General features: G+C 48.4%; 1 protein-coding gene across 4 annotated transcripts; it reads right to left on the reverse strand.

Annotated features, from left to right (window-relative positions):
- Nucleotides 1–4,539: 4,539 nt before the first annotated feature.
- On the reverse strand, nt 4,540–19,697 carry GFI1 (growth factor independent 1 transcriptional repressor). 4 transcript variants are annotated; one of them, XM_053949912.1, is made up of 10 exons: nt 19,477–19,697; nt 18,805–18,901; nt 17,486–17,564; nt 17,152–17,358; nt 15,391–15,616; nt 14,947–15,156; nt 9,915–10,330; nt 9,688–9,825; nt 7,954–8,119; nt 4,540–5,902 (listed from the first exon to the last, which is right to left on the reverse strand). In XM_053949912.1, the coding sequence occupies exons 5-10, from the start codon at nt 15,503–15,505 to the stop codon at nt 5,724–5,726; spliced, it is 1,224 nt and encodes a 407-aa protein (XP_053805887.1). In that variant the 5' UTR covers nt 15,506–15,616; nt 17,152–17,358; nt 17,486–17,564; nt 18,805–18,901; nt 19,477–19,697; the 3' UTR covers nt 4,540–5,723. The 4 variants fall into 4 exon arrangements, with proteins under 4 accessions (XP_053805887.1, XP_053805888.1, XP_053805886.1 ...); XM_053949913.1 differs by having other exon boundaries at nt 17,486–17,569; XM_053949911.1 differs by having other exon boundaries at nt 17,486–18,245.
- Nucleotides 19,698–19,822: the final 125 nt, after the last annotated feature.

Consider the following 19,822-nt stretch of genomic DNA (forward strand, 5'->3'; position numbering starts at 1 on the left):
CCTCCTGCCTGCCTGTCCATGTTGCTGTGTTTCAGGGAGGCAAAGGGCAATAGTAGAGGTAGAGCTGACAGTCTGTGAAATTGGGAATTTATCAACATAAGGTAGGCAACAGGCAACATAAGATCCCTTGGCTTAAATCAGTTAAAGTTAATTGCTAGAAGGAGTCCTTGGAAGCAATTTAGACCAAAGCAATGTCTATTCTCTTCTGGTTGACCACATAATAAAATACTATTAATTTGTTGTGGTTCTTCACTTCAACACTTAAAATTTCCTGTAAGAAATACTAAAAATACTGGGAGTTAGTTTCTTATCTTTTGCAATGCTCTTTTTCCCCTTTGAATTCAACTCTTGAGTCTATCAGTGAGCATTGGAAATGTATTATTCATAGAGGGAAAACAAAGTATAAAACATAAGTATTGTATCATAATGAACTATCTGTCACCTCAGAGGATTACAATTTCCCTTTAGTGCCAGCTGGCCCTATTACAGTACCTAAATCAATGGAATATTGTGGCCATTTTCAACACCTGCAGTGCTGCACTCCTGCCAGCCAGTGCCAGCGCAGTGGCGGAGCAGCCACCTCTGAGCCGTGTGCCACAGAGGGAGCTGGCAGCACGAGCCAGCAGCTGAGCTGCCTTCTGGGCTGCTTGAGCAGAGGAGCCCAGCACTGCTGCAGCAACTGCCAGTGCCTATGGACGCTGAGTCTGAGTGAGTGGGGTGGATGCACCCCATGCACTGTAGCATCCAGCTGGCTGGGGGATCCCACATGTGTCAGAAAGTTGGCTGCACAGTATTAAAAGAAAATCATTTCAATACCAGTTATATTATTTTCCTTATATGTTTGCCTTATTCAATATTCTTTTGTCATGTCGTCTACTAAAAAAAAAAACAAACAAACAAAAATGCAGATGAGAAGCAGCATGTTAGAACAAGCACATAAAAATGGTTTGCTTTCAAATTACTTGAAAGCTTTATCACATGTTCCAGGTAAATCCATTAGGCAACATTATTCCAAGAAGGTGCGGCCAGCATTGTTATAATGTATGAAACATTTCCTTCAGATTTATTTCCCTTACAGTCCATATGTTGTGCATATCACAAACTGGTGTGACATAGACTCAAGAAATGTTCTGAGACTCATGTGTTGGGTTTTTTTCATTTTTCTTCCCCCAATAAAGAAGTCATAGACAAAACCAGATACTCATATCCAATCCACATTCGGACATATTTGCAGCTTTAGATGCACAAATACCTTTAAAATCCGGTTCCATCATTTTACATGCCTTATAATGCATAACAGATATTTACATGCCTGAAATCTATTTAGACTGCTTTATTACTCAGAGGAAAAAATACTGGAAACTACCATTAGCCTATTGACAATTAAAAAAAAAATTACCCTTGGCATTCTCAGAAACCACCTCCACTGCAGGTGAAAATAGACAGACAGGATGTGGTTTGGCAATGGAGTAAGGTCTAAGATTCAGTAGGGAAAATCTCTGGAATTTTAACTCTAAGCAGGCATCTAGTAAGGTCTCTGCTAGAGACACACTCCATTGACTTACATGCATATTTCAGTGCTTTTCTAAATCAGAATTTCCTCAAAGGGCTGTATGCTGAGCTATGTTTCACTACTTAGAGTAAGACCCAAATCTTACAGAGTAAAGGTAAAATCCCTTCCTGATGTGAACTGGGGTTATGCTGGAGATGAATTTGATACAACTGACCTGTTTGGTTTTTCTCTCTTACGGGTGGAAAATGAAGAGGCTTCAGGAGCACACCTTTGCCAACGTGCAACAGCAGCACAGCTTGCAAGCAGAACTGCATGAGTCTCGCAATCTTTCACCCAAGGCTTATTCTAGAAACCTCTTCCTCCGTCCCCCCATCAACTGCAACAAATGTTTTGCTTGAGGAAGGAGCAAGACCCAGAAGAGCTGCTCTCTAAATTGTGTTGCAATATCCAATCTGAGTGTTACCATCAGCTTTTGGAAACTGACTGTATAGAAAACACAGATGATGTTTGCATATTTTAATTTTAAACATCTCTGCTTGGCATACGGATGGAACCTAATAAGGCACTTTGTTTCTGCCTCATGAATTAATTCAGCCTGCTAACTGATTTGGATAAAGCATTTTGATTCCAACTAATAAATTTGTTTTCTGTGCAGCCAAAACAATGCTTGGAAGCAAAGTAAAAAGTTCTTTAGCTTGCCAGAGAAGTACTTCTATAATATCTATAAGGAACAGACCTTTTATTTTTATAACCCACTTGTTCCACCCATGTCTTTTAAATCAATCAGATAAATTCACCTTGTTTTTCAATGCCCTGAATCCTGATAGCTCTGCACACTTGATAGGTAATTTAATCATTGTTGGTGTGGATGAACACAAGCTCAAATTAGCTTCTGAAAGGCTTAGTTGTCCCGTAGATAGCTCTGCCTTTCCACTTTTATGCAGGAACTGAGCTTCACCAACTGGTTAGCTAGAGGTGTCATTAAAAATTTACAGAAAGAAACAAAGGTGTGCTCCAGTGTCTCTCCTTACCCTTTCTACTGTTACTCTGGCAAACAAAAGGTATGGAACCTGCTTCATGAATAATGGGTCATGTAATATGCATAATGCATTTTTAATGGCACACAGTAATAACATTGAGAGAGATATTTCCAATCTTCAGACTTGCTCCACAGCCTCTCAGTAGCCTGTTCTGATTCTCCCCAGATAAATCTTCTTTTCCTCTTCTTCATTTCAATTCTCCACCTTAAAGGCATGACTTTTCTCCATGAGTAGCTGCATTTCACCCAAACCAGCAACTGGCACTCATGCAAGCAGGGCTGGGCACATGGGAACACCCTCCCATGTAGCAACACACAAACATTTCAGGGGGTTTGGATCTGAGCTGCAGCCCAACAGTTGTGCCCTGAGACACCACTAACTGCAACATGCTCTGGGAGGAGATGCACTTAAACCAATAAAACACCTGTGGATTTCTTCCCATGACGAACATTTTTGCCACGCGTACTGCGTCCATACTGCCTCCCTGGCCATCCACCCCACCCTGTGAGCAGCACTAGACTCAAACCACACTAGTTGCCCTGTTTGGAAATAGGATGCTCCAAGGGGGCAAGCACACATTGCTATTGTAGTTTTAAAGGTAAATGCCAACAACTGAGCCCGCTCAGGGCCTGCTGGAGCAAGGCCTACCCAGAGGGAGGAAGGAGTGAGGCTGTGCCTGGCAGGAAGGGTCCTCCTGAGGGCAGAGGGACTGGGGGCAACAGCTGCACCCTGGCCAACCCAGAACCAGAACCACTGGCCAGCACTCACTCCATCCACAGCAACAGCTTCCCCGTAAAATAAATACTGAGCATCACCCTGGGGCAGCGTCAAGCCTGCCCGTGCCACTGGCTGAGCCATGTCTTGGAGCCTCTCCTGGCCTGGGTGGGACCCAGGGCATCACAGGCCTTCCGCATAACCACCGAGTCTCCTGCACTGACCTTCCGCATTAATTAATCCAGCATAATGGGCCTAATGTGGTCTTCAGAGCAGCTGGCATCTCCCGCGGTACCTGTGCCACATCCCTTCAGCCTGGTTGCTGTGATTGTGGCCCCGTTTCTGCTCAGTGAGAGCTCGGCATGTGGCGCCCGGCCTCGGCACCCCAGGGGCTGAGCTCAGCCCCGCCCGAGCGGGTGAGCCCTGAGGGGACGCGGCCACAGCCTGCCGGGACAGCCCCGTGGGGACGCGGCCACAGCCTGCCGGGACAGCCCCGTGGGGAACCAACTGAAGTTCTCAAGGGTGGCAGAAAGCAGAAGCACAGGAAGGACCTCCTTGGCACCATGGCAGGTGAGTGCCCCGGCCGCGGGCAGGAAGGGTGCCCCAGGGCTGGGCCAGCCCAGCAGGACACAGGGCGACTGTGCTCACTGGGTTTGTCCAGAATAAATGTACAAAGCTGGAAACATGAGTATATACCCATGTGGGCACACAAGATTACATGCACATGTAAAAAGCCAGGCTAGCATGCTGTGCTCTGTTGGAAAAAGGACAAGGGACCCCTCCATCATCTGCCTGCTTCTCTTTTGTGTGGGCTGCAACTGCCAGATGGAGCCAGCCCTGCTGACAAGGCAGGCAGGCAGGCAAAGGCCGTATTGTGAGTCCCAGCAGGCTTAAGTATAAATGATGCACCTGCTGCTCAGGTGTCCCTGCAAACTTCCAGGCAGAGACAGTTAATCTTGTGGGAGACATTCAAGTTGCTCCTGGGCTAAGCAGGACTTCTGGCTGTCTACATTTCCAAAGCAAAGTCTTAAAATTATGGTTTCCCCCCTAAATCATTTTATAGTGGTAGTCCAAGCCACGGTATATCCTCGCCCTCAAAAGTGTGAATGTTCATCTGAAATCAGTAGGAATTGGACAAATAAATATGGCAGTTGTGTTCTTTAATCACTACAGCCCTTGTGCCTGCATTCCCTCCTTGGCTGCATCTCTGACAATCACTGTGGTGTATTGTTGTAATGACTGACATTCACAAATGTGCAGTTCCATATTAAATAAAAATCACTCTGGACCATCCTTGATACTTTATTAACTTAAAACATTGTTCTAATAAATATGTACCAAGAAATGTAAGACACTCCATAAAATCTATGTAAGGACATTTACAAACTTGTCAACAAAGTAAAAACAGCTTTCTTTTTTAAACTGAGGTACATGCAGAGTTAAGGCAAATTAAGTAAATTATACTTTTATAGTAAGTCCTGCCCACCTCAGAAAGTTTCCCTTTAAAAATTAAAAAACCAAAAACAAATATACAACTGATGCTATTGAGTAGCTATTTTCCAGTTATTAGAACAAGCCCAGAGTGTAGAAGCCAGTAATGGTTCTTGCCAGAAAGTCTGTGCTTCCCTGGTGCTCCTGCCCTCCTCAGGCAGCTTCACTTGTTGGATTGGTTTCTAGTTCTAAGGCATAATTCTGTGCTTTGGCTTTTTTGCTGGTCTTTCACAAGCTTCCTTCTCCCTAGTGGATGTAGGAAGAAGTCACCCTCCATGCTTCAAACACACTGGCAGTCGGGCCTTGCACAGAGAGAGATGGCTCAGGGAGGATAAAAAGGACCTCTCTGTAACTGTTAATGCAGCTCCTGATTTGCACCAGAATAAGTGAGAGCAGGATCAGACCCAAGCTGGTACCTTTGGTTAAAAACCAGCAAGATGGCAAACTGCACAGTCCTGATCCTCCAGGTTTTCCTGACAGGAAGTCATCCAAGAGTGAACCCATTCAGCACTGAACTCAACTGGGGCAGGTGCTGATGGCTCTCTGTCATTACCCCATGTAAACACTGTTATACCCATGTTTTCCTGCCAGCTGATTCAAGCTACTGAAAACTTGAAGGGGTTCATCACGGCCATGGGAGAAAATATTTTCCAGCTTGCAGATATTTGATAGCTTATCCATCTTTGGAGTATTAGGCTTTATATCTAAAAGGCTTGTGTTTCAGTGTTATTTCAGAAACAACGAGGGGAAGAGAAAGAAAGTAACCCCAGCCTTTACTTTCCCTCTTCACAGTCATTCAGGTTGAGCTGTCAACACATGGCTCTGTCCTCTTCTTTCCTCTTTGAGCTCCTGTTCGGAAAGGTAATGCCAGGGTCTGTGTCCAAGACAGGGCTTGGGTCCAGCAGGGAAGCCAAGGGGGTCTGTTCTCATAGTGTTGTAGGCGCTTTCTGTATTGTAGTTTGGACTCATTTCAGGCCGTGCTGTGTCTCCCGGTGTCTCCGTAAATCCACCTTTCGTTGGAAGCCTTTGCCACACAGATCACAGCCAAAGGGCTTGAAGCCTGTGTGCTTCCGACTGTGGGTGATGAGGTTGGAGCTTTGACTAAAGGCTTTTCCACACACCTGGCACTTATGAGGCTTCTCACCTGCAAGCAGAAGGTGGGAAAGAGAGAGGCTGTGAAAGAGGCAACATGCTGCTTACGTGGGACCACAGCAAATATGCGGTGGTATTTAAAGCTTATCAAAGAGATTTTTGTGTGATACCTAAGAAGTCATTCTTACAAAAAGACATGCAGTTGGGAGCCCTAGACAGAGTATAAGCTGAGCTTCTACTGCAGCTGAGCAGGCCTGGACTTGGATGCACCTCTACCAGCCCAGCATAGTCCTGGGAGCAGCCTGAAGCACGGAGTGCTCTCAGGACACCACACCTTGTGAGTGTATTTGTCTGCATGGGCTCTGTGCAGTTTAAACTGGCTTTGTGTCCTAGAAATATGAGAAACTCCTGGAAAAGTGATGAATGCCTGACATTGATTACTATACCATCAGCATGAAGGCAAGTGGAATAGGTAGATAGAAGTTGTTAAAACAAACCCAGTGATCTGGGGTCTGTCCCCAAGGGAGGTATGAGGGCCATTAAGTGAATCCTGAAGGGCAGGGTTCATCCAGACACCTGTTCTCTCTGTTCCCCACACTGAAATGCTAGCAGTCAGAGCCCTGAAGTTCTCCTGCAGGCAAATAATGTAAACGGGAATAAATACAGCCTCTGGAACTTTTACAGAGGAGTCAGTGGCAAAACTCCATGGGAGCAGGATCTAAGTATATTTTCCTACTGTTTATTATCAAATAACAAATAAAAGGGAACCCAACCACAATACCAAGCCGGATTTTCAGAGTGGCTTTGCACCTGCAGAGCCCACTGGCTTCAGCGGGGAACAACAAACTCTTTGGGTGTTTGAAGATCAGTTTCTTAGATTCAAAAAAATAATGCAAAATGGGCTGAAGGCTCATTTCACAAGTATATGGTGTATATTAAAGGAATCCTTCATTCTTTTAAAGACCTGCTTTTATATTAGTAATTTAAAAGCCCAGGCAGAGTTTCTGATCTCACAAGAAAATAATCTGACTGATTCAGAATTTGTCTGAAATTCTACTTAATCAAGCATAATTTGAAAAAGTTACTAAGGAGATACTTCTTGTATTACTTCATAAATAGTTAATTTTCATCCAGCAACTTTCAGTGAAAAATCTTTATAAGTAACATTTATTATTCACTGCTTGTCACCTAGAAAAGTCACAGCCAAGCAGTACTACATACAGTGCCATTTTTCTACATATTTGCCCTTTTTAGGCTTCACTCTTTATATCTGCTAGTGGCCACTATCAGGAAAAAGGATTTTGGTCATCTGAACTGTATGTTTGTCCAGTACAACTGATATTTCATGTCTACAGGTTCTTCCATATCTTACACATTCATTTCCCTCTACTTCAAGTGAACGGTGCAGATCTGAAAGGCAAGATATTCTTTTAATGATTTCTGATAAACCTGCCTTCTCACTGAATGATACTTTTGAAACTATTTCCTTTGGTGATTCACCTGCACTTTGTATTAGTTTCCATGTTTATTAGTAACAGTGAAACTTGAGAACTCTGCACCTCTCCTTCCAGTCTGTACCAAACTGTAGCCATTTCTCAGAAAGTCCAGGTGGAAGTGCAGACAATCTCTGAACAAATATTTAGACTAAGACTTAGGCCCTCCAGTTTAGTGTTTGATCTAGAGGAGGAGACTCCTGTTGTTCCTATTGTAAATTGGTAGATCCTGCAAAAAGCAATGCTGTAATCAAATTCACCTGTCATTTTCCCGGGACCTCAGCTGTAAATCAAGGCCACACGAATATAATACTCTACAAATCATCTTACACAAAAGCCCTTTGAATAAACATTGGTGGATCCTATTATGGGAACACTGATTGGATTGCGAGGATTTTTGTGGGTTATTTTGCAGCTGCTGTCCATTAAACCTCCTCCAGATCACCCTCCTTTGCCCACGTACAGCTCAGATAACATGAACAGCAGCAGGACAGTAAGAGGCATAGGGAGGTGCACGTGCTGTCCCAGCTGAGGAGGAATGGACTGCTGCAGAGAAACCTCTGTGACCTGCCCTCATGTTGGGGCTGACACTAGCAGTTGCAGGGCTGACCTGTGTGAATGAAGGTGTGTTTCTTCATATCAGATTTCTGGTGGAACCGCTTCCCACAGTACTGGCACGGATAGGGTCGGGTGTCTGAGTGGATGAGCAGATGGGTGGACAGAGTAGAAGATCTCTTAAAACTCTTGCCACAAATCTTACAATCAAAGCTGCGTTCCTGCAGAGAGATGAGCACAGACACACACATCACACTAATGATCCCATCAGCAACAAACTGCCCAGCAGCACATGAGTGTTGCCCCTTCTGCCTTAGCAAGAACTTAACACTTCTCCAGGGAGCTGGACTGGCCTACACAGATGATAACACTGGCTTGATAGCAGCACCACGTGATAAAAAAGATAATGGGTCCTCTCCTAGTTCTGTCCACTACTAAAATTTAATTGAACAGCTCTTCCTGCTGGCAGGAATGGCCAGGTGGGAGCAACTCCAATGGACTGGGCAGAGTCTGCCAACAAACTTTATCAGAGGCCTGAGACACAATCACTCTACTGGGAAGCCCAACAGCTGCAGCACTGCTCAGAGGCCACCTCTCCACTGTACACAGGAAAGTGGGTGCCAAGGGCTGCTTGGGTCTCTTGGGAAATCCCTCTGGTAGACTGAGTTCTGGCATGATAACAACTAACTGCTTTTTTTAGTTCCATTAAAATTCAAGTGGAAGGTATGTAGAGCACCTGAGACAAACAGCTTTTCAGCTTACTACTTTAACATGTAAAACCAAGTGCATTAAGACTTTACTGTCTCTCACCTCTTCCTCACACACTCCTCTCCATCAATTTCTTGTACCACATATAATTTCTTCTGTCCATCCCTTAACTTCCATTGCAACTTCCTCTTCCTTCTATGCTTTCACAGAATAATTTGGCTTTTAATGCATTATCCCCAAAATGCTGTCCCTTCCATGGACACATTATGCAGTGCTGCTCTTTTCACCACTGTTTCATGGATAATGAGATATCTCCCTTCATTGTGTGCTCTGCTGGTTGCACACTCAGAAAATTATAAAGAGCAAAAAAACATTGCTGTAACTTTATCCTCCAAAAGTCAATCTGAAGAAGGAAGATTTGCCAGGTCAAGTGGGTGGGGAAGGGGAAATATGGCATAGTATCAGCAGGTGGAAAATGTTACAAGTCCTCCTACCAAAATTAACCATCATATTCTTTTGGTGTGTGACTCAGTGTGTCGAGACGGGTGAAGTCAGTGCTCTATACCTGAATGGTCGTTCAGATGTTCCCTGCACTGACAAAAATGACTACAAACAGGGGAAGACTCACTTCTTTGTGGGAGGGAGGAGAAAGCATGAGGAGTGCTGCATCAGAAGCAAGCACATTGAGTTGCTTTAGCTGTTTAAAAAAAGCCAACATCTGCATTACAATTTCCAGCTCTGAGAGGGAACATTTATTATTTTCTGTTACTTCTTGAGTGCCAGAAGTGTCCATTGCTTAATACAGACATCACATGCGAGGTCTGAAGAATGGGAACAAAGCCTGTGTTCTTTAATTACCTGATAGCTCCTTTGCACACTAACTGGCCACCCTTTCCTCTGATTGTCACCATATTCTTCACCTACAACTGCCCACTGCAGCTCTCCCATGTTCTCTTCCCCTCCTCAGTATAGATCCCTACCTCCTTGCCCTGTATTTGCCTTCGTGGCTTTCCCAACCAGCAGAATAGAGCAGCTGGCCCTGCCCCCTAGCCGTCCATCCTGGCAGCCTGCCTGCTCTCACCTGTGAGTGCACGGCCTTGTGCTGCTCCAGGCTGACTGCATGGCCGAAGGTCTTGCCACACATGTCACAGGCAAAGGGCCTCGTGCCGCTGTGTGAGCGGCGCACATGTACCTCAAGGCCATGTGGTGTGGAGAAGACCTGAGGAAATAGAGTACACAGCGTCAAGGTTGCCAGGGAGAAAGGGCTGGGGGGGAGCCATATCCAGTGAGAGAGAAAGGGATCCCTACCTTGCTGCACTTGACACACTTGTAAGAGCCAGTGCTGATGAGCAGTGGGCGGCACAAGAGGTCAGACTCCACTTTGATGCCACCTGGCCCCTTCTCCTGCTGCAGTCCAGGCTGTGTTTCGGCATAGAGTCCAGGAGCTGCTGCTGGCGGCCGCTCAAACAGCCCCGAGCCCGGGGAGCTGAAGTCACCGTACAGTCCCAGGGAAGAGCTACACTCGGCGCCATAGAGGGCGGGCTCCGAGCCTCGGTCGCAGAAGAGCCCCAGGGCTGAGGTCCGCTCCAGCGTCGGGCAGGGCCTGTAGCTTTGCACGAGGTGCCTGAGCTCGGAGCCACCCAGGCTGTTCCACATGTACGGTTTGAAGGGCACCGAGAAAGGGGGTGCTTCATCTAGGGATGGACACACAGATCTCTCCGAGGCTGTGGAAACACAAGGGCATGGAATTGGTGCGCTTCACAATCCACACTGTAATGAGGCAGAACAGTCTCACATAACAGTCTCTCATAAGCACCTAGGCTTATGTCCAGAGCCTGACCCCTGTACTGCACTTTGAGGCTGCCCTTTTGTCTCAATGGGAGGACATTTTTATATTGCATATTAGGATCTGAGTGTCCAGTACTACCTACTTACCCAAAGCCTCAGCCAAAGCCAAGTAAAAGCCAAAAGTAAAGTCAACACCAATTTTGTCTATCTCCTTCTCTGGATACCTCGTGTGTACGCACTGATCTGCCTAGCAAGACTCTAAACAACTCGGTCTGCAACTTCCTATAGTTTTATCTGCAGCTTCTTGGAAACATGTATCTACCATATCCCAAGATGGACATCAAAGCTGACAGTCCACATGTTTAAGCTCTGATGGAGATCACACACACACACACACACATATATATGTGCAAATATAACATTACAGAGGTGCCAGACAGAGCAAATGTGCTGAGATTTACCTGGTCAACAAAATTAAAAAACCTTGTTGCACAATTTAATGCCCAAATCTAGTCTCTCACCTTCATGCTACAACTGACCATAACTATACTACAGCATAACTTAAATAAATAACAGCTTCTGAGGTGCTTGCATGTTATGCTTCACTTTTTCAGAAAAAAAAAATTACTTCTCATCTGAAAGAAAATCATGGTTGTTTCAGATTGCTCTGAGGTTCTCCATATAAAGAAATTGAGTCTGCCCAAAACACAGAGCTTTGTAAAATCATTGGGATGGGCCACATTAAAACCTGAAGACACAAACCCATTTTCCTAGCAGTTGTAATCAAAACAAATTTCCACCAGGGCAAGCTCAAATGGCTTCAGCAGGCTCTAAGAGGCTTGCCTTCAGCAGTGGCATCTGACCAATGCAGTGGACACATGAATCACACTTGGGGGCCCACAGCAGAGTCTGATATAACGGCAGGAGCGCAGCCTATGAAAGGAGTGTCTAAAGGCACAACTGCTCAAGGAGTTTCACATGGAGGAAAGCACAACTGGGATGGAACATGAGGCACCAGACCCCAACAGTGTCTGCCAGAGATGCTGATTAATGCCTGAGGTGCGCTGCTTTCACTCCTCATTGTAACAGGCAGCAGCACTGGGAGAGTCAAATGTCTCCACTGGACGACAGTTTTGGCAAGCCAAGGAAGAGATTAATCAATTAACTACTGAAATGCTAATGTCTTCTTAGAGATATTGGCTTCTCTTATAACTTGGGCTTCCAGAGTAACCTCCTTTAACCAGAAACTTGTTCACCCACAATGGATCTCTTACTTACTCATGTCAGCTCCCACGGCTCTTTCAGCCTTTGGCAAACCAAGATACATGGGAGTGGACTAGGCAAAGAAGGCACAATGTGTTAGGCTATCCATCTGGATAGGCAAGTGGTCACTGAGGGGCTACAGAAGGCAGTAGAAAATGAGGTTAAAATTGAGCTTTGAATGACTTGACTTTTTCCTATCTTTTACATAATTTCAGATGTTAACAGTCTCAAATTCTTCCACTGAAATTAGCAATCTTTTGGTTGGAAATATGTGCACACATACCAGCATACATTTGAAGAGAGTGATGAAATCAAATTAGCTGACATGGTGTTCAGCATGATTTTTCCTGTTCTGCACTGACTGCAAAGTTGTGGTCAGCATCGTATCATCTATCTTGTGTCTTTGCAACCAGTTTCAGTGTTGCCATCTCTCACGATTTTATCACAAAATTCAAACCTATCTTAAAGTCCCAGCTCTTAAAAATGGCATGATTTCATCAGGTCCTCAGCTTTGCTTTTGTTTGTTCTTGTTATAACTTTATTTTTTTCCTTTTAAAGTCAACTTGTAGCTCAAACTGTTAGAAAAGCATGAAAACATAAACCCTCTATATTTCAACACTAGAACTGAATATCCATAAGGTATTACTTACAATCTTGATTTCTGAGCCAGCTCATTGAGTGAGAGGGAAGGCTGACCTGATTTTTGAGCCCTTGGAACTGGCAATACAGTATACAGTGAACATTGCACCACAGATCAGTTTGCGTGCAATGTTCCTTCCATCACCTCACATGCTTTGGAGCCCTCTCAACACAAATGCAGGGTATTTCCTCACGCTATGTTCAAGCTATCCAAGCCCGGTGGCAAAGCAACCTCCAAACTCTGCTCTCCCACACTGCAGGGCATTTCTGTATGTGCCTCTTCTCCACAGCATCTAGGGGGGAGCAGAGACAAAGAGAAATATTCTCCCTCATTTTCCTAGAAATTCTGTGCAGCAGTTATAGAGACTACTTCTGGGAGAAAAAAAAAAATCAGTGCTTGTTTTTGAAGGCAAGACAAACTCAACCTTAAATGGTTGGGAACAGATTGATATGCACAGCAAAGATTGGAGTGTCCTCTTACACAAAACACCACACTTTCTGCACAATTCCATTATACGCAGGAAAAGTCTCTCTCCTTCTGCAGCATGAACAGGCTCTTCAGGAGGCACTAATACTGCTGCACTGAGATCCCATGCACCTTCTGCATATGCACATGCATGTGATTAGACACATGTAGAAAGTGAGGTTAAATAAAGCGATTTGAACTGGTGGAGTTAACAGGTATTATGTCTGTATGTTGTATGACCACCTCCATCAGCAGCACAGCACTCAAAGACAAAAGTGAAATAAATACAGCTTTCACTGCGTATTGAAGTGCAACCTGCACCTATGTTCACTTCTAGAGATACAGGAATGGTAGTACTACTCACCACACATGCCTTCAGCATAATTGAGAGCCATTATTTCTCATCTGCTCTGCCTGGCAAAGCACAAAAATTATGCCCCATCCAGACATAATTGTAGGAATACAGTCTCTCACCACTGCATCTTGTACAAGTGACCTAGACATAAATTCCGGCTTCACACTGAATCCAACAAAGCAGCTGGAAGGCAGAGGGACTGGAGGAGGTGAGCTATGGGAGGAAGCCCAGCTATCTAATCCTGTTGCCACTGCCCTCATCATTAATATAACAGCAACTCTCTTAATGCACTGAGATTCATTTAATAAAGCTCTTACGTACTTAGAGTCCTGTACCTTCCCAGACCTCCTGTGAATGGGATCAGACAGCCCCAGGACTGCCCACCCCACCTAAAGAATCCTGATCTAGGGATATCATCCTCATTTTGTAAAGTTATCTTCCCTGGACAGCCTGATGATTGGCCAGAAGCTGATGAATTCCACAGTGAGGGAAGAAATGAGAGGGAAGGAGGAAAAGGCAGATATACCTACCAAAATACCTACTCCGTTTTACATCTATCTTTTTGACACTCTATGAAAATGGTCTGTTTCCTGTGCAGAAATTGTAGTTATGTGGAAAAGGGGGAGCAGGAAAAATTCATTAGAACAAAAATTACACACATTGGTACAGTCTGTACAGAAATATTACCAGAAGAGTAATGCAGCAATGCTGCATTTGGGCTGGTGTTTCACTTGCACAGACTGAAAGTGTCCTGTGGCTAATGCTGGACAGCATTTTGAATGTCCCCTTAACGGAGCTTAGGACTCTTGAAAGAAGATGAGGCTTTAAAAATGCAAATCCACATCATTACAATTAGCCATTCATATGCATGGACACTGTAAAGACAAAGTGGGAAATGGTGGCAAACCGGGACTAAGTATTTTTTTGCTGGTGTCTGCTGTCAGTCGGTAAAGCTGACACAATTTTTCCTTCATCAAGTCAAAAATTGTCCTTTTTCCAGCTGTCTCTTTTTAATCGAAGCAATAAAAAGTGGTTATATATATACATATTTTTCTTCTAAAATGACACCATTGTATTTTTAAACGAGATAAGTATTTGTGCCTGTCTGGGGACAGCGTCTTCCACTGCTCCAGCCACATCAAAGGCAGGACAAGAGAGCTAGAGACAGGCGCTGCAGCCTTAAGTGTGAGTTTCCTGGATTTGGGGTGTTTAAATCTGACCATCATTGGGTTTTTTTTCCCTCTGGTTTTTACGAATGTGTTTTTAGAAAAGAAAAATGAACAGACATTTAAAAAAACAAACCAAACAAAAATACAAAGAAACAAAAACACACAAACAAAAAAAACACAAATAGCAAAAGAAAGGGCGTTAGGAAAATGTCTAGCAGGTTGTACAAAACACAAAATCAGCTGTGTTTACTGCAGGTATATAAATTGTCTGTACTGTCTAAAAAGACTGTGTAGGCATGACCCTGTAGGAGAATGCTGGGACCTTTTAAACATAACCTGGCTTGCCTCTAACAATCACAAATCAAAAAATAACACCCCATGTCACGACAACTTTCCTGCTGTAGCCTGTCACCTGCTGCTCCCTCAGCAGCACAACACGGGCTAGAAAAGCAACCCGAAAACGAGTGGAAGGAACAGATTCTGGCAAATCTGGGGGGAAAGCAATAGTAATTTTAAAAACGGACAGGCAAATCTGTCCCTTATACTCGTTTGTGGTGGCGGCGCATAGCCATGAGATGCATGGTCCACTGCCCCATGGCACGGGCACGGACACGGACATGCAGCCGGACCCTCGCTGAGCGCTGCTCGCCCCAGTCCTACCTGGCGAGACGGAGGGCGAGGGAGGTCTCCAGAAATCCTCGAACTCGGACACTCTGTCACAGACGCTGCCCTCGCAGCTGGGAGCTGACTCGGAGGTGCCATCGGCAGCCTCGGTAAGGTGGGATTCCGGGGAAAAGCGCCCCCGGGAAGGCTCCGGATCGGGCAGAGCGGTGCGGCACAGCTCCGTGTCCTCGGGGATCTTGCAAGGGTCTGCAGGGCAAAGGAGAAGAGGGAACTCCTCAGTGTGGGTCCGTAGTGGGAGCCAGCCACCTCCCGCAGCGGCCCGCTCCCGCCAAGCTTTGACGCCCGACTCTCTCCAAGCCCGCATCAAGCCCCTCCGGCGTCCCGCAGGGGCTGCAGAGCGACCGCCCGGTGCCGCGAGCACCGAGGTGATGTCGGGCGGGTGGCAGTCTCCGAGTGAGGCTGCGACAGAGGGACTCCTACCTGCACAGATCTGGGCTAGCACCGTCTCCAGCCGCAGGCTGTAGTCCTCGTCGGCGGAGCGAGGCTGGTGGTAGCTGTGCGCTTTCTTGCTCTTCACTAGGAAGGACCTCGGCATGGTGGGATGCTGGCACGGCCGGTACGGCCGCACTCCCTCTCTAAGCGCCGGGCACGGCAGCGGCGAGCGTCACCCCCCGAATCTCCTGCGGGGCGGCGGCGGGGAGGCGACCTGCGGAAAGGCGCCGCGCCCGCCGGTGAGGGCCGGGGGCGCCGGCCAGGAGGGGCCGCTCGCCAGGGGCGGCGCGCCAGGTGGCAGCGCGCAGGTGGCTCCGGCCACCGCCCCCGGCCCCGCTCGCCTCGCCCCCTCTTCGAGAAGTGCAGATAACTCAGCCTCCAACCGCCCCCAGCCAACGCCTTTTACCCCCCTCCCTCCCACCGTGGCCCTGGGGCCGCCCCGGCCACGCTCCGACAGCCGCTGCCGGATTGCGTGGAGCAGGCAGTAACAGCAGCTGGGCGCCGTTCTTCAGACGAGTGGAAGCTGAAGGAGCTGGAGGGTGCAGTCGGGTGTTATCCCGTCCCTCCAAGTGGGTACACCGCGCCTTCTTGTTGCCCCTGCGCCGGCAGCCACGGCAGAAGCGGCGCCAACAAATGTCCCCTCCGAAACGGCTTATCACGTCCCAGCACCCTGGACGGGCTGGTCGGCGGGCTGTTACCCGGGCTGTTACCGGGATGGGAGGGGGAGTCGTTACAAACCCGACAGCCTAAACCTGGCGCCCGAGAGGCTGTTGCTGTGGAGGGACTGATTCACCATCCTGCGCGAACCACGATAACACGAAAACGAACAAAACGGAATCTCTCCTCCAGCCCGCAGCTGTCGGCGCCGCGCCACCTTGCAGCTGCGAGCACCGAAAGCCGGGGCGGGGAAAGGCGACAAGGTGGGAAATCTCCTGCGGGAGCTGGGGGCGACCGGGTTAAACAAACTACCCCGAGCCGACTCTTCGGGGAAGGCCGGAGAGGTTCATTCGAATCCATCCAGCACCGGGCCGCCTCCGCCGTTATACTTTGCGAGTTTAATCCACGTTCGTTTGGGGGGGTTGGGGGACTTCGGAGGGTTGCAAACGGGGAAGAAAGGGAAGAGCCCCAGCCAGCCCACCAGCTGGGGCCCAGGAGCCGCCCCGCAGGTGGCGGCACTGGCTGCGCCACAAAGGTCCGGCCCGTCCGCGCCCGGCAGGGGCCGGGCTGCTCGGTGCTGCCGGGGAGGCGCCGCCCCCCGGAACGGAGCTGGGTGGGAGCGTTGCTGCCCGGACCCACCTGTGCCTGCGTTCATCCTTGAGCCGGGGCTAGCAGCCAGCGGGCCCGCACGGAGGGGCAGAGAAATCAAAGCGGCCCGATAACGCGTTACCCACCCGCGCCCCGACAGCAACGGCTGCCGCAGCCGTTGGGGGGCTCCGGCGCCTCTTCTGCCGCGTGTTTCCCTCCAAAAGTCACGCCGCGGAGGCGCCGCCGGCTTCCCAAGGCCGGAGCTGGCCGGGCAGGTGCCGGGCCCGTGGGAAGGCGAGTCCCACAGCCCACCTGGCCACCGTTCGCCCCGGCTCCCGCTAGCCGCACCCACCCGACGGCCGCCACTGCGGGGGTGCGGGGCTGGCGCCGGGCCGCGCGGCTGAGGCAGGGCCGGAGCGGCGCGGGAGAGCAGAGGGGTCGCTGCCGCCCCGGCCCGCCCGCCGGCAGCTGCCCACGCGAGGCGAGAGAAGCGAGAACGCTTACCCATTTGGAGGGCCGAAGAAAGCTGGGCTGCGGACGGGGTATGCGCGGCAGCCTGCTAATTAGTGTGACTTTAAATTTAGCCTCCCTTTAAGGAGCAATGGTGCTTGAGTTGGTTTTTTTTTTTTAACTTTTCTGTCTCTCTCAACTCCTTCAGAGCTCGGCCCCCTAAACCACAAATTCCACTTCCTGAGCGTTAGTTAGGAGCTTCTGCAAAAAAAAAAAAAAAAAAAAAAAAAAAAAAAAAAAAATTACAAAAAGCGCCAAAGCCTCACAAATCAGTAATGTTCTCCGCCTGTGTTTCTCTCTCAGTTTTCCTTAAATGAAAACGTCTTACCGTATTCCACCTCACAGAGCTCGCTGAAGTGCCATCGAACTGTCATTTTGGAATCGGGCGTTTCGTTTCTCTCGGGGTTCTGCTCTAGAAATTACACACATGTATCTGAACTATTCTTGGATCCCCTTCGACTTCCGCAACGAGAACAAGTCACAGATTCAAAACACAGATTGATTCGGGCGGGCAGAGGGCAGGGGCTGGGGCAGCCGGCGCTCGCCCTTCCCGCTCCGCGCCGCATCCCCAGCCCTCGGCCCGGCAGTGGGGGAGCACACCTCCCGCCGCCATCGGGCCGTGCATAGCGTTGTGATCGGGGCTAAGGCCGGGCCCTGGGCGACAGAGACCTCTCCTAGACTAGAAATAGCTTGTTGTGGAAAACTCTTCTGGGATAAATACGCCCAACGGCGCTGAAAATACCTTAAGACCCAAGCCTAGAGGTTTGCTCATTTCCCTTCGGATTTAGGTAATGGTTAAATATGGAAGGGGTAGGCGAGAGGTGTCGTCCCCCCGTCCCGTCCCCCCCCCCCCGCCTCTTCCCCGGCTGCTGGTGCTTGAAAGCGATTCAAACTCTAAGGCGAAAGCGGAGCGGAGCCAGGCAAAGTGGGGAGAGATTGCCCTCCTCGTCTGCGTGCCGGTGCGCAGGTGCTAACTCGGGGAGGATCCGTGGGGCATCGGCGACGAGAACGGTAACGGGATTCGCATCAGGCAGCATCCTGCGCCTGTGGGGACCCCTGAGTTGCACAACGGGGCAGCCTGCTCCCTTCTGCAAAAAGAAAAAGGTTCGCCTTGCTTTATGCACACATACGATCCCAAAATACAGTTTTCCAGGTCTATCTCGGATTCCTAGTGCAGCCCAGGAAGTCAGGCTTAGGTCTTTGGTATCTTTCTGAGGCGGTTCTGGGCTTCGCTCTTAGACATCTCAGGCCATCAGCAACTTCGTTTCAGTGTCTGTAGGGTCGATTAAAGTGTGACTCTGCAGCGAGCGAATCGAGGTTTAACACAATTTCCCGTTCAGAAACGTCAGAAGCAAACCTCCCTCACGCTCAGGACTATGCTGGCTTTGAGACCAGATGGGTTTTTTTCACCACCAGTCCCGAAGCATTTACAGAAAAATTAGCCACTTGGTACTTGTGAGCCCCTGCAGTTCATAGGACTAACCTGACTTCCCAAAATCTAACTAAGCAAGCGAACACCACCTCGAGTAAAACTGTCCAACAACTGTGTGATGCTTTACTGTGACACAAAAGGAAGCTGAAGAACACGACTGATACCTTCATTTTTGCCGGAAAGTTCCTGGTGCTGGGCACAGCAGTTTTACTTACGGCATCTGTGTACCGCGGTCGCCTTGCTGCGATCAGCCTTAGGTTGATTACTCCGAAGATCATTCACGCCTTCAGCTTCAAGAATCAATGCTGGAATCTGTAGAAATAACCAGATTAGAACAACTGAGTGTAATTTCATGAATGCGTCTTCGTTGACTCACTGTTATTTTGCAAAACAGTCTTTCTCGTTTGCCTCTGAAATGGGATGATAAATTCATGCCCTTTCGTTTACCTCGCTACACATCTCTTTGGCTGTGTAATGAAAGCACCAGAACACATTAAATTACTAGTAACGCTCATAAATAATTGTGACCTGGATACAAGAAAATACACATTCGTCTATACATGTAAATTCAAACTGTGTACAGGTGAGGCTGTGGGCTGTAGGGCGTGGTGATCTCCGTTCGGAGGGTGCTTGCAGCCTTCCAGGAAGCGGGATGGGCTGCCGGGCGCCGAGTGGCTCCGCTCGGGGCTGTCCTGCGGGAGGCACCCGGCTTGAGCCCCTTGTGCTCAGCCCACCTGCGGACGGCCCTTTCTCACCTACTGCTGACTAATCAGATTAAACCCCTTCAGCAGAAATAAATAAATCAAATGAGTGAACAAAGCAAATGCTAAATCCAGCGTATAATATCTCGTGTGAACGTGGGTGCTGCACGGGCACAAGGAGCGCACCTCCGGCTCCTTGGGTGTCAGCTTTCTCAAACGATTAGAGGAGAAATGGTACGAAACTGGTTGTGTTTCGTGTTTTGCAAAACTAGTTCGTGCTGAAGCACATCCTCTATTTTCTCAGATCTCGGCTGGACGGGCGATTTGTTTCATGCCGCCGGTGAGGTGGGGGAAGCGGGACGCGGGCGCTGCCCACCGAGCGGTGCCGAGGATGACCCGAGGCTAGCTGCGAAATCTTGTCTTTAGCTCTGTCACCGGAAGGTGCGCGAGCAGCAGCCTTGGCCGGGACGTGGCGGGCTGCGGGGCGTTAGCGGAGGCCGAGAGGGCTCGCACAGCCCGCTCTGCCCGCGGG

The sequence above is a fragment of the Vidua chalybeata genome, chromosome 9, assembly GCF_026979565.1.
Source record: "Vidua chalybeata isolate OUT-0048 chromosome 9, bVidCha1 merged haplotype, whole genome shotgun sequence".
Lineage (NCBI taxonomy): Eukaryota > Metazoa > Chordata > Aves > Passeriformes > Viduidae > Vidua > Vidua chalybeata.